Here is a 15,860-nt window from a genome sequence, read left to right on the forward strand (position 1 = left end):
CATACCTATCACTCTGCACAAAACTCTTCTCCAAATGGGTCAAAGATCTCACATAAACCCCAATACACTGAATCTGACAGAAGAGATAGTGGTGAATAATCTTGAAATCATTGCCACAGGAAAAAAGACGTTCATACGAGAACACCATTATCAAGGGCACTAAAAATCAACAGTTGAATGGGACCTCAAGAAACAGAAAAGCTTCAGCACTGCTAAGTACACCATCATTTGGACAAAAGAGAAGTCAATGAATGGGGAAAGACTTTTACTAACTACCCATCTGGTACAGTGCCCAAACCAAAAACAAAACAAAGAATTTAAAAATTAGACATCAAGAAAACTAACAACCCAGTTAAATAAAGATGTAAAGATCTCAAAAGTTCAAAAAGATGAAATATAAATTGCTGAGAAACACTTAAAGAAATGTTCAACATCCTTCATCAACAGGAAAATGCAAAACCAAACTACTCATGGCCAAGAAAAAAAAAAGCCAAATAATAATTCATATTGGTGAAGAAACAGAAAAAGGAAATACTCCTCCATTGCTGGGGAGGGGGAAGGGGGTAGTCTTGTGCAGCCACTATAAGCATCAATGTTGTGATTCGTCAGGAAACTGAGACTACATCTACTCCAAGATCCAGCTTAACCATATACCCAAAAAATATTTCACCCTACTGCAGAGACATTACTCAACTATGTTCATTGCTGCTTTTATTCATAGTAGGCAGAAATTAGAAACAGATGAATGGATAAAGAAAATATTGTTCATTTACACAATGTAATGTTAGACAGCTGATAAAACAATGAAATTTTCCAGTAAATGGATGAAGATAAAAAAATTAGTCATCCTGAGTGAGGTAACCGAGTCCCAGAAAGACATGTGTAATGTGTTTACTCATACATGGAGTTTAGCTGTTAATTGTTTGATAAGCAAACAATTATATAACCACAAAAGTTACATATAAAGTAAGGGAATGTGGGCAGGGTGACAGATCTCTTTAGGAAAGGGAAATAAAATAAATAGCTATGGATGCCCATGAGAAGATGGGAACATCAAATGGGGAGTAGGATAAAAAATGGTTACAAGGGAGGAAATACGGGAAAGAACTTCAAAAATCAATGACAATATGTGAAGTCATATTGACGATTAATACAGTAGAAGCACCCATACACACACACACACACACACACACACACACACACACATACACAGACAGGTGAAGACAAATTTTTAAACACTAGGGCAGACTTAGCCCCAACTGGACATATATTATCACCAGGTAAAACTTCTACTGCCATAATTGTGTTACATCTAATTGAATTATTGGACAAAGAAGCTCCATAGAAACCACCCTCCCCCCAAAAAAATAACAACAACAACAAAAAAACAAAAACAAAACAAAACCCTAGGATATTGGTTGTTCTCCACAAACAGAGAAGGTGAACTGGTGCCTACCTAGAGCCTTCACATTGGGAGACTATTGTTCACAGTAGGGGAAGGACCTGTACAATTACCAAAGAAAAAAGGTAAACACCCACTCAGCTACAAAGTCTTTCATCTACAAAGATGATGACTTGCCAGCAAGGTACAATAGTGAACAAACTTAGGGGGAAATCGACCAGTGTCCGATTTGATTTAAGGCCCATTCTATGAATGGAACCAACTACTGAAAATATGTGTGTGGTATAGAGCTGGTGACCAGATTAGGATCATAAAATAGTTCCTAATGACATTTTGCTCAGGTTTTGTTCAGCCATCACGAGAGCAGCTTTTTCCTGCAGTAGATGCAAACAAATGCAGAGACTCCCCACAGCTGGACAGTGTGTAGAGACTAACAGACCTTGGAACACTAAGTCTTAAATGGGATTTATCTATCAAATCCCTCCCTTTAGGGCTAAGGGAACCTTGTGGTAGAGGCAAAGAAATGATTTTAAGATCCAGAGAGTTGGATGACACTGGGAAACAAGGCCTTCTAGACACAATAAGACTGGTGCACATATGAACTCACAGAAACTATGGCAGTATCATAGGGCATGCATAGGTCTGCATCAGATGGGGTCCCAGAACTGAGAGGGAAAGCAGACATAAGCCTCCATCCGTTACCAAGAAACTGAGGCCAATTAATTACCACTGTCAAATGAAAAATAAGTTGTTTTTGTTTTTGTTTTACATAATCTCCCTGGTGCATCTCAGAGGACTTTGGGGAAGGAACACCATGATCAGAATATATTGAATGAAAAACATAGTTTTTCAATAAAATAAATGGGGTATATGGGATTCATAAAGGAAAGAATGGGAGGGTTTGAAGGAAGGGAAGGAAAGGTGAAATGCGATTATTTTATTATACATATATATATGTATAAACATACACACACATGCACAAAACAACACACACACGTACAAAACAACACACACACACGCACAAAACAACACACACACACAAAACAAGAGGATTCTGGAAGAATAAGACGTGAATAAAACAAATTGCATAAAAATAGATCAAACTACACATATAGGCACCTGTGCAGTATTAATTGAATAATTTATAAAAAGGTATAGAGTCATATAAAATTCTGTGTATAAGAACTAACTGATACCTATCACACACATAAAATGCACTTTCTTATTGTTTCTGGAGTTCTTTGATATCTCCTTAAAACCATTTCAGTTTTTGTTCAAATCAGAGTCCACAGGCTCTGTTCTCAGCCTGCCTGTGCAGAATCAGTCGAGGGCAAGCTTGAGAGCAGGCACTAGTATCTTGAAGATTATTTCACATGGCTTACGAGGATCTTGACTTTTTGGGGAGCATATGATAAAATATATACCTGATGCCGGTGAGAGGCATCTGAAGCAGGACCTCATTCTGGCTTCTGGAATCGAGAATCTTAACACTCTAATTGAGGAAATGCTCTGGCAAATTAAGTTTGAATTCTATCTGTCTCTTTAATAGTATTCACTTTAAGGACAAAGATCAACTTGTTTTATTAGTAATGAAGAATGCATTATGAGATCATAGAATAAATTAAAGTAACAATGCCAATTTCAATAGTGAAAAACTGTTTTTATAAAGGAAATTACATACTTATTTTTTTCTTAATGTCCTTTCAAGTTCTTCAGAGTTCCTCATAAACAGAAGGATAAAATGTAAGCCCAGATATATTATTTTATATGAATTAAAAACTATTATCCAGACTCTATTCTATTTTACATCTAATTTCAAGTTAAATTCCCTAAACATATTAATATATGAAGGCATACTTATAACAATCTTGTATTTTGATTGTACTTTTATTGCACTTTAACTCAACTGTTTCATTCTCAAATTGAGATATATTATTTCCAGACTATTAACAAGTTTTTTTCCCCCAAAACCTGGGGCTTATTTCCAAAGCTTTCTTATGTTTCATCTACTTTTAACTTCATAGATTGTTTTTCTCTGATCTTGCTTCTGGCATTTTAGATTTTTCTTGTGTTTCAGTTAAGTTTTATTTCTCATCTCCTCCATAATATCAAGGTTTTTATTTTCAAACTTATTTTAGATAGTTATGTTTAAATTTTAATTGATTTTATATATTGATTAATATATTTTCATCACTGAAAAACAGAAAATTACCTCCTCTGGGTTGGGAAAAAAAACAGAGTATTTTCTTAGCATAAAGCAGGACACCTTGAGCATACTTGACACTTCCTCGGGAGTCCATTTGCTTTTTCTTCATAGTATTTTTTCTCATTTTTGTCATGGCATGCATTAGAAGCCTATGCATAGAAAATTTACTGTTTTCATCAGTGGAAACGTCTGTGTGACTCTACAGATTTAAGTAGTGCCAGGGTACGAGATTCCGTGAGTCCAGGGCTCTGCCCCTCCCTTAGTCAAGCTGAAATATACTGCTACACGATTTTGCTGTGGTAGGCTGGTGAGGTATAAGTTTTTGTCTACACTGTTCAGATACAACATTTGACTCATCTATCTTTATCATTTTAGCATCGAAAAATTGTTACAAACAAAATAAATGGAATGAATCCTATTTATTGTTACTCATTAACATGTACTTTTATCTGACTGTGAATACATTTCACATGCACAAAATCACACTCTCCAACAAGGGACAAAGAAAAATGACTCAGATTTGATCAACCTGAACATTCTTATTGACTAGAGAGGGAAATAAGATTCAGAGTATGTATAATAAAGCAGAAAATTATGCAAATTTTAAGAAACTAATATACAAACACTCTCTGGGAAATGAGGAATGGAAAAGTTTTGACGCATTAGTGGTTGACTACTTCAGAAAGATGGCATTTGGACTTAAAGAATGGGTGGAGTTTTGGAAAGGGAATTGGGAGTAAGGGTGGCTTTCCAGCAGGGGAAAGAGTGAGAAAGATATGGAGACACATAGAAGGCAAAGACAGTGTTTCCGGTTAAGGATTACATAGTGAAGTAGGGAATGGAGAGCTGCATGTAGCCTCATTAGAGATTTAAATATTCAAGGATTTATGATTGATAGAAGAGACATCTCCAGAATTTATTGAACACTATTTATTAAAGTCATACTGTGCAGCAGACTATTAATTCTTTGCAGGTCCCCTGTGATGTAATATTAGAATAGCTTGATCCTTATTCCATTTTATAGAATAGAAAAAAATTATAGTGTTAAAATGGCTGATAAAACTTGATTCATTAATAGAGTAGCCTACATGAGTCTGGTTTCCCTTTTATAATTTTAATTTTTTAATATTAATCACAGGTTGTTTATTTTGTATTCCAGCTGTACCCCCCTTCCTCATTCCTTCCCAATCCCACTGTGCCTTCCTCATCTCCCTGTCCCTTTCCAAGACCACTGCTAGGTGAGTCTGGTTTTCAACTGTGCTAACTATGTGGGTTGCCTAGCATTATTACAGAGAATAGAGAAGTAGAAGAAACTAAAAATGAACGATCGAAACGTTGTTCTCTACAGTCCTTTTAAAACCCAAAAGAAAGGAAAAGGTTCCTTGTAGGGTGAAGGTTGATTCAGGTAGTTTTCTGTTTCCTTCTTAGATTGTTCTCCCAAAGAGCACCAATTGGGTAGGTGTGCAGGAACGCATTCTATTAAACTTCCTTCAAAGCACAGTTGAGACTTCTATCAAGAGGTACGATCACACGCATTATTCTCTGCATTCATATTCTTTCCACCTTGTCGGCCTCCTCCTTCCTCTCTCTCCCTAAAATTATATGTTTCGTGTTTATTATTCTTAACACAATAGTAAGCCCTTATTGAATTTAAATGATGATGAATGCATGTAGAATAATTAATGACTTTAGAAACTCAGAGGGGAAAGAAATAGTGGACAGGATTGGAGAGGAAGAAGGGAAAAACATTCAGCAATAACCTAAAGAAATTCCATGCATTTTTAACAACACCATCTTAATTTTTACTTTCATCTTCATAAAAATCATCATGCTACAAATGACTAAACCTAATAAATATACCTTCCCTATGCTTTTACTTTTCTATTATTTCTTTCATTCTTTTATTATTATTGAAATAAGATTGTTTGCTAGGTACGGTGGTGCACAACTTTAATCCAGATACTCAGGAGGAAGAGGCAGGAGGAGCTCTGTGAACTCTATGCCAGCCTACAGAGTGAGTTCCAGGTCAGCCAGGGATAATACACAGAGAAGGCTTGAAAAAAATATGGTCATGATTGTTTCTATCTAATTACGGTTTCGAATAATCAATTAACTACTGATTATATTATGTTATTAATATTTATTTGGTCACTTTTCTTTCCCTGCCACATTCTTTTGTATCCATGTTTCCTTCTTTTTCTTATATTAAAATTGAATAATTTACAAAGAATAGTAAGGATAATAAAATTTTGAAGTTTAAACTTATTCACTATTATTAATGCCTAGTAAACAATCTAAATTTGGGCTTTATTTTTTTATTTATTTATTATGATCTAGCATATGGAAAACAGTAACCAAATTTTTTTTAATTTATTTACTTTTATTAGTTACATTTTATTAACTCTGTATCCCAGCCGTGTCCCGATCCCTCATTCCCTCCCAGTCCCTCCCTCCCTCCCTCATCTCCACCGTGCCCCTTGCCAAGTCCACTGATGGGGGGAACCTCCTCCCCATTCATCCGATCCTGTTTTATCAGGTATCTTCAGGACTGGCTGCAAAGCTCTCCTCTGTGGCCTAACAGGACTGCTCCTCCCTTGGGGGGGGTGAGGAGGTCAAAGAGCCTGCCATTGAGTTCATGTCAGAAATAGTCCCTGTTCCCCTTACTATGGGAAACCAGTTGGTTACTGAGCTACCATGGGCTTCATATGAGCAGAGGTTCTAGGTTATATCCATAAATGGTCCTTGATGGAGTGTCAGTCTCAGAAAAGACCCCTGTGGCCAGATATATTTGGTCCTTGTGGAACTCTTATCCTTTCCACGTAATACAAACTCCCCCTCCTTTCATATGATTCCCTGCATTCTGCCGAAAGTTTGGTTATGAGTCTTAGTATCTGCTTTGGAATTAATAGCACCACTTTTTTTCCCATCAGAATAAAGTCCTTTTGTAAAATCTATTGAGAAACAGAAAAAGAATTCTTTTTAATTTTATTTTATTTACATATTTATTTATTACAATTTATTTAATTTGTATCCCCACTGTAGCACGCTCCCTCATCTCCTCCTAGTCCCACCCACCCTCCTTCTTCTCCCCTTCTTTCCCTAGTCCACTGATAGGGTCCCTCCTCCCTTTCTATCTGACCCTAGCCTATCAGATCTCATCAAGGCTGGATACATCATCTTCGTCTGTGGCCTGGCAAGGCTGCACCCCTCGGGAAAGGTGATCAAAGAACTGGTCACTCAGTTCATGTTAGAGACAGTTCCTGCTCCCCTTACTGGAAATTGAGAAGCTGTGGGCTTCTTTTGAACAGGGTGCCTAGGTCCTCTGCATGCATGGTCCTTAGTTGGAGTATTTGTCTCTGTAGGCCCCCTTGGGTTCAGATGTTTTGTCTCTGCTGTTCTCCTTGTGGAGTTCCTGTCCCTTCCAGGTCTTTCAATCTCCCTCTTCTTTCATAAGGATTCTAGCACTCTTCCTAAAGTTTGGCTATGAGTCTCAGTATCTCCTTCGATACCTTGGTGGGTAGTCTTTCAGAGGTCCTCTGCGGAAGGCTCATGTCCTGTTCCTTGCCTTCTCCTACTTCCGATGTCTACCCTGTTTGCCCTTCTGAATGAGGATTAAGCATCTTCCCTAGGGTCTTCCTTGTTGTTTAGCTTCTTTAGGGCTATATAATATAGGATAAACGTATTAAAACCTATAGTACTAACAAAGCTAACAACAAGAAAAAGAATTTGAATCAATAAATTAGTAATCATGCCAATAAGCAAAAAATAATATGAAGATCTCTGAATTATGCTATGTATATATTAAAATAGGATGACAAAACTGGAGGATTGTTGGAATAAGTTATTTATTACCAATTTGTTCTTATCTTACAAATGGGAAGTTATAATAGTACAATTCCAAATCTAGAAATTTAAAAAAAATATTTGCTGTGTTAGGAGACTAGAGAATATTTCTTGGTGACATTGACAACCAACATACAGCATTTTTATTCTTATATATACATTTTTTTAGAATTGCAAAACAGTCCTATAAAATATACATTGCTCATTAGTTTACAAAACAAAAACTCAGTTTTTACTTCAATTATTTTATCTTTAAAATCATAGGATAGGTAGCACAGTCACATAATGAATTGTAGTGCAAGTAAAATGTGTACTCTGTTTTTTAGTAACATGCATTAGACTTGACCATAGAAACAATTCTGGAAAAGCTTCCCCATGGAAAGGAAATGTAATAATCTGAAACTCAAGAAATGTCTCATACAAAATGAAAAATGATTTCAAGGCTGTGCAGTTGGAGAATTGGCTTTCAGTGATGCATAATGTGCTTAAGATTTAACTGTTTCACAGTTTGGTGACCTTCAATGAAATAACATCCGTAATAATTACAATAGCTGCAATATGAATACACAATCGATGCCCATCAGACACCCAGGTTCAGTAAAGCTCTTAAACACATTTGTGAAAGAAGCATCCCAAAGCTTCATATTTATTTTTCTAAAATCATGTTAATTTCTTATTTATTTCAGGCATTACTAGAGACTCAAAATTTACTGCGCACTCAGGTTGCAAATTTTACCTTCAACCTTGGATTTTCAGGGAAGTTTTACCACACAGGTAAGAACTAGCTTTGTGCTCTCAGGCAGCTACATATAAATAGGATTTAGAATCTTAAATGTTCCATAAGTAGTAGACATAGTATGTCTATATTGATTGTGGTCAGGAGGGGAACTTGGGTGTATTGTATAAGTAGCTAAATTAAAAACAAAACAAAACAATGAGTTTACTTATTTGGCACAAAACTACTAAAATCAAGGGCAACAGAGGAAGACATTGACTTTTGAACTCTGTAAGAGAAACCGTCGTCATTGTGCCCAGTGTGACTGTGTTCCCTTTTGTCTGTGTCATGTAAGCAAATTCTCAGTGTTCTGACAGTGCTGATGATAGCAATGCTACAATGAACCTCACTGGGCAGTATTTTTAACCATCAAATAATTGAATTGATAGATACTTTGGTATACAACACTTTTTCTTTCAAAAAACACCTGGTGATGCAATACGGATTTTGTTGACTTTTAAGAAATGCATTTACCCACTTCTGTCCAGTCATCTTTCTGTTTATTCCCAGCCCCTAAAGAAATTCTCAAAACAGGCTTGGTGTTGATGTGCTTACTTTATGTTATCCTGTGTCTTAATTCTTTGAATTCTCCCATTCATATTTTGGCTTTTTATCTTCAGAACATTAGCACTGTGCTATATTATATTATATTAGAGAACTATAAAATGGATTGTCTTACACTGATAGAGAAGAACAATAGTAAAGACTATGTGTTTGGGCCTCTGTAAAGAGGACAAGAGGTTCACCCATGTGTGCATTTAGGCTATAAGCTAAAGGTATTAAGATGTGATGCTCTGGGCTCATAGCATCTCAACATCTCCACGCACTCATGCAGATTATTGACCCATTAAAAACACTCCGCACAAAGGTAGTCCATAATCATCCTCAACGCAGTTTCTTTACTCAAGGAGACTGCCTAGGGCAAAGCTCAGCCTGGTTTATTAAAAGAATGAAGTAGAAATGTCTTATTTGTTTTTCCTCATTGTGTGTTGGCTATTTTTTGTTCCTCTTTGAAATATTTAAATGTGTTTAAGGTGATAGAATGGAAATTAGTACTTAGAGCAGCTGATAATTCAAATGATTGTATATTTAAAAGGACAATCGCAGAGAGATTGGGCCATCATCTCTGCACAAGTGAGGCATGTCCAACTGACCATTCTGAAAATAGCCATGATTTTGTAAACCTCTTTCAAAAGTCTCCGTAAGAAATGAGTTCATCCCAAGAAGCCCTATCTAGGAAGTTATAAAGCAGATACCTGTGATGCCTTGTCTGCTCATAAATGGGAATAAAGCTATCAGATTATTTGAAGTTCATACACAAACAGTACGATTTTGTTTTAAATAGTTTTATAGTGGAAGTAAATGCATTCTTTTGGCTGAAGTGTACTAGATAATCAACTCAGTTTTAATTTCCTTTTCATGCTTTGACATATCAAACCTGCCAGATGTTAGTGTTGATAGTAGTATTTCCTATTTCTTCTTTATCATCCTGGGCAAGGGCACAGCACACTTCCATTAAGAAATAAACAAGATAGTTCTTGTTAATATTTCAAAAACACTTACTAAAATACTCCCCCAAAGACACATTTTAATTATGTCTTTTAAACAGACTTCATTGACTCTGATTTTGAACTAGCCTTGCCAAGAAATGATGGAAGAAACATTCTATAATTTTATGCTGTGGTAATAGCTCACTTAGCAAATAAAACATATGTATAAATACATAAATCCTAAAAATTTAATTTTCTCCACATAAATGTATGACTCTTCTTTGACTGCTGTGTTGTATTATTTAAATGAGTATTAAAAATTATTTTTCAGGAGGGCAATCATTTTTCGTTGAGTTCATGTTAACGCATTTAAGTTAACAGTTCCTCAAGTGCTGACTGTTTTGATACCTCCACTGTATAGGCATGTGTGATCCGTATCTAGTCACAGTCCTATCTGGAGACTTAACATTATAGAAAAGAAGGTTGGAAGCCAAGGAAGTTCATTCCTTCTGTGTACTTGTGGCTGTGACGTGAAACCATTAGGAGGCAGCCTTGTCTGTCCTCTCCCAGGGTGATCTGACTTCTCAGTATTTGAGGATGCTAACTGAAGGGATTTAATCTCATCTTTCTCATATAGCAGTGACAAGTGCTGCACGTCTTAAACTGTTTCATGTATTTGCATTTATCATGTGTTCTTACCTGTCCACCGCTCTGACCTTCAGAGTTTAAGGCCAATCTCACCCTAAAATGATATATCATTCAACCTTCCCTAAGAGTCATCATCCACAGGTGGCAGATTGAAAGAGGAAGACATAGTGGTTGATTAAAAAGAAAAAAAAATGGATATGTGGAATTTAGAATGATTTTTTTTTTTTCACTCTGGAGATGTTTACAACTTGGTTGAAAATGCATCGTGAAAGTGTTAATGAATGAAAGCCCTACAGCTTAGTCGGCCTTCTGGGAGTTCTGCACATTTTATTTTTCACTGGTTATTATTTCTAGTGAGAATTATTACTGTTATTATAATTTCATGATCAATTAGATCAAATCAAATTATCATGAATAATGTTTGGAAATTGGATTAAGGTTGTATTCACTGGTTGTCATTTTTACTCCCTAAAACTTCGCATAATTAAAAAATATGTTAACTTCAAAGATTAAAGAAGTGACAATTGCATTTTGGTTAAAAGGACAGACATTGGTAACAGGTGGACTGTGCTGAAAGCCAGGCTTTGGCATTTTACCAACTATAGAAACATACACAAACTACTTTTCCTTTTTTGTGCCTCAGTTTCTATATCTCCAAAATGGTGTTACTATTACCTCCATGCATGAAGATGTAAGCTCTCATTAGTAATTTTGAAAATATTTTCCATGATAATAAAAGTCTATGAGGTGTTAATTTGCATTTCTTCTCTAATTTGTGGGTGGTAGGTATCATTTAATGCACTTTTATTGACTAACAAATGCCCTATAGGTAGTTAGTATAGGCGTTATAAATTCACATATGTGAAGTCATGGCAGATACCAAATAAAAAGAAAATTAAGAAATACTTGTTCACATTTAGAAATTAGAACATTTTGTGCATAATGAGCAGATTTTTATGCAAATGACATTAAAGAGCCAATGGAATGTTTTCAAGTTTATTTTTCTCTTACAACTTTGCCTTTGCGTCAGTTAATCTATCATTCAGATTCTTGCTGAAAGCATTGTTGTCTTGGGCCCTGGCAGTAGATTAGTGATAGAACACTAACCTCAGGCTCAGTGTTCTTTTACTGGTGTCAATATGCTCACTATGTACATTTTAGCCTGTAACTTAAGCATACATGAGTATCATAAAACTACGTGAGTTGATTGCCAAAATACAGCATTTCTACTTAGGTTTGAAATCACTTAAAATTCTACTGTGTTCTACCAGCAAGGACTTGCTATCATATTTTTCATTAAGCTATATAGAGTGTCAAGGGTCAGTCTCGTGTGGCTTTGAATTATATGGCTAGCATAAAATTAGAGAAAGGTTGGCAGAAATTAATCTATTATATTTAAAATGCAAGAAGCTGAAAAATGTCACTTTCAACCTTGCCTAAAGTGTTTGTAAATTAGCATAATCTCCAACATAAAATTGCTGATATTTTAGGATCAGCCATTCTACTGTTTATATCAATATTCTACAAATTGAGTAATTGACCTTGTTCCTGGTCAAGGAAGCATTCTGTGCTTCCTGCTTTGCACAGTAATGATCAGTAAAGCTGAAAGAAAAGCATTTCTAGACACTCTATACTCAGAGAAAATTCAGGTAGGGTTTTTGAGTTTATTGTTGTTGTTGTTGTGTTTTGTTTTTTGGTGGGAGGAGGAAAGACTAGCAATTCCTTCATTAATTGTGACATAAGCAACTATTTCAAATGCATGCCTCAGTCAATTTAATTACACAGATGTGAAATACTTATAGTATAAACATTATACCAATGGAAATGGCAATTATTTTTAGCTTGTATTTCAATATTTGATGGCTCTAATATACAATAAAAGTCACTGAATTCAGAGTCTGATGCCAACAGCTTTAGTTTCAGACAACTTAGGAAAATTATGAATTTTGTCTGCCCATTTCATTCATAAGCCCTCATGAATTTCTACATTTCTACTCTTAAACTCTATAAGGAAATTGACTGTATTAAAAAAGACATAATTCAGTTATTTTAGTATTCAATGTTCTAGGAAAGTAGCTTGCTACAAGTATAGCTTAATAATACTCAATATTTGTGTGTAAAGGGTATGATATTTGTGAGCTAAATCTATAAGAATGCCTTCTTATAGGCATCTCCAATCAGGGAGATGCAAATCAAAATGACGCTGAGATTTCACCTTACACCCATCAGAATGGCTAAGATCAAAAACTCAAATGACAACACATGCTGGAGAGATTGTGGAGAAAGGGGAACCTTCCTCCATTGCTAGTGGGAATGTAAACTTGTACAACACTCTGTAAATCAATCTGGCACTTTCTCAGACAATTAGGCATAGTGCTTCCTCAAGATCTAGCTATACTACTCCTAGGCATATATCCAAAATATGTTCAAGTACACAACAGGGATATTTGCTCAACCATGTTTGTAGCAGCTTTATTCGTAATAGACAGAACCTGGAAACTACCTAGATATCCCTCAATGGAGGAATGGATACAGAAATTGTGGTACATTTACACAATGAAATATTACTCAGCAATAAAAAATAAGAAAAACATGAATTTTTCAGGAAAATGATGGGATCTAGAAAAGATCATCTTGAGTGAGGTATCCCAGGAGCAGAAAGGCACACAGGTATACACTCACTCATAAGTGGATTGTAGACCTATAAGATAGGTTAAACCTACTAAAATCTGTACACCTAAAGAAGCTAAACAAGAAGGAGGACCCGGAGTAAGACAATCAGTTATCACATAGAAAGACAGATGGGATGAACATTGGAAGTAGGAGAAAACAAGTAACAGGTCAGGAGCTTACCGCATAGGGACTCTAAAAGACTCTACCTAACACTGTATCAAAGCAGATGCTGAGACTCATAACCAAACTTTGGGCAGAGTGCAGGTAATCATATGAAAGAAGTAAATAATTAGTAAGACCTGGAGAGGACAGGAGTTCCATAAGGAAAGCAACGAAACGAAAATATCTGGATACAGGGGTCTTTTCTGAGGATACTCAAACCAAGAACCCTGCATAGAGATAACCTAGAACCCCTGCTCAGATGTAGCCCATGGCATCTCAGTCTCCAAGTGGGTTCCCTAGTAAGGGGAACAGGGACTGTCTCTGACATGAAATCAGTGGCTGGCTCTTTGACCATGCCCTATACCAAGGGAGGAGCAACCTTGCCAGGTAACAGAGGAGGACAATGCAGCCAGCCCTTATAAGACCTGATACGTTAGGGTCAGATGGATGGGTAGGAGGACCTCCCCTATCAGTGGACTTGGAGAAGGGCATGAAAGGAGATCAAGAAGGGGAGGGTGGGATTGGGAGGGAATGAGAAAGGGGGCTACAGCTGGGATACAAAGCAAATAAAATGTAATTAATGTAAAAAAATTAAAATTTAATTAAAAAATCAAACAAAAAAAGAATGTGTAAAAATATACCAATTAAAACCAAAGCAACTAAACATCTCCTGGTTTGATTTTCAGATGTTTGTAGTTATTGCACTTCAATTGGGAAGTCACAAAGTGAAGTGCTTTCATCAATTGATCTCGTTGATCTTTTACTAAGACGTTATTGAAAAGTATTTGCATCTTTAAAAATAAAGAAACTAGGACTCAGAATTATACCTACTCAAGATCAAATAGTTATTACTTACATAGGAAAGAAGGGACTCAGTTCCAAGAATTGAATCCAAACTGAATTACCCATGTTATATTGTTTTTTCCATGATCAAGGAAATCTTTTTCATATAACACATAATGGAATATTTTAAGAAACCTTACCTAGAAAGACAAAGGGGATCGACATTGGAAGTAGGAGAAAACAAGTAATAGGACAGGAGCCTACCACAGAGGGCCTCTGAAAGACTCTAATAATGTATCAAAGTAGATGCTGAGACTTATAACCAAACCTTCGGTAGAGTGCAAGGAATCATAGGAAAGAAGAGGGAGTTAGTATGACCTGGAGAGAAGCTCCAGAAGGACCAAATATATCAGGGCACAGGGGTCTTATATGAGACTGTTTCTCCAACAAAGGACCATGTGTGGATATAACCTAAAACCCCTGCTCGGATGTAGCCCATGGTAGCTCACTATCAAACTGGGTTCCCTAGTATGGGGGACAAGGAATATTTCTGACATGAACTCAGTGACTGGCTCATTGATTTCCCCCTCCCCCTGAGGGAGGAGCAGCCTTGCTAGGCCACAGATAAGGACATTGCAGCCAGTCCTGAAGATACCTGATAGGCTAGGGTCAGATGGAAGGGGAGGAGGACCTAGAGTGGACTTAGAGAGGGGCAGGGAGGAGATAAGGGAGGGAGGGTGGGATTGGAAAGTAGTGAGGGAGGGGGCTACAGCAGGGATACAAAGTAAATAATCTGTAATTAATATAAGAAATAAAAATTATAAAAAAGAAAATTAGTATGCCCTTCTCATTATAGAAATAGTTTTCAATGAAATGCACAAGAAAAACAATGCTGCTATAACTCAAAGCAAAAAGAAAAAAAAAATAAGAGAGCTAACCAGAAATATTTTTGCTGTATGAAGATATACATGTTTGTACATTTTATAAAATTTAGACAAATTTTAAAATGTTCTGAATTTAATCATATAATAATTTTATATATTCTCAAAATACTATACTGTGTGAATAAACTAATAATGTTCTGTCTTTTAGTTTGTTTAGTTTATTCATTCCTAACACAAAATGACAGGGAAGTGTTTAGTTTAGTTTTCTTTTTTTTTTTAAAAGGACTATGCATTAACTTTACTTTGAATGTTTCTTTTTTATATTTTTTATTTATTTTATTTTATTGTAATCACAGGTCATTCACTTGTATCCCAGCCATAGCCCCTCCCTCTTTCCCTTCCAACCCCACCCTCCCTCCCTCATCTCCTCCCTGAGCTCTTCCAAGTCCACTGTTAGGGGAGGTCCTCCTCCCCTTCCATCTGACCCTAACCTATCAGGTATCTTCAGGACTGGCTGCAATGTCCTTATCTGTGGCCTAGCAAGGCTGCTCCTCCCTCAGGGGGAGGGGGAAATCAATGAGCCAGTCACTGAGTTCATGTCAGAAATATTCCTTGTCCCCTATACTAGGGAACCCAGTTAGATAGTGAGCTACCATGGGCTACATCCAAGCAGGGGTTTTAAGTTATATCCATACATGGTCCTTTGTTGGAGAAACAGTCTCATATAAGACCCCTGTGCCCTGATAAATTTGGTCCTTGTGGAGCTCCTATTCTCTCCAGGTCATACTAACTCCCTCTTCTTTCATATGATTCCCTGCACTCTACTGAAGGTTTGATTATGAGTCTTGGTATCTGCTTTAATACACTGCTAGGTAGAGTCTTTCAGAGACCCTCTGTGGTAGGCTCCTGTCCTGTTACATGTTTTCTTCCAAGTCCAATGCCCATACCATTTGTCTTTCTAAGTGAGGATTGATCATCTTATCCCGGGTCTTCT

The 15,860-nt window shown here is 36.4% G+C and overlaps 1 protein-coding gene across 2 annotated transcripts in view; it reads left to right on the plus strand.

Annotated features, from left to right (window-relative positions):
- LOC129691974 (bifunctional heparan sulfate N-deacetylase/N-sulfotransferase 4) overlaps positions 1 to 15,860 on the plus strand; it is a 344,209-nt gene that overhangs the window by 126,011 nt on the left and 202,338 nt on the right. For both annotated transcript variants that reach the window (XM_055628185.1, XM_055628186.1), the window contains exon 2: positions 8,138 to 8,225. In XM_055628185.1, coding sequence (XP_055484160.1) covers positions 8,138 to 8,225 — 88 coding nt within the window. The remainder of the gene's footprint in view (positions 1 to 8,137; positions 8,226 to 15,860) is intronic.

Source organism: Psammomys obesus, unplaced genomic scaffold (assembly GCF_907164565.1).
Source record: "Psammomys obesus unplaced genomic scaffold, mPsaObe1.curated_primary_1811, whole genome shotgun sequence".
Lineage (NCBI taxonomy): Eukaryota > Metazoa > Chordata > Mammalia > Rodentia > Muridae > Psammomys > Psammomys obesus.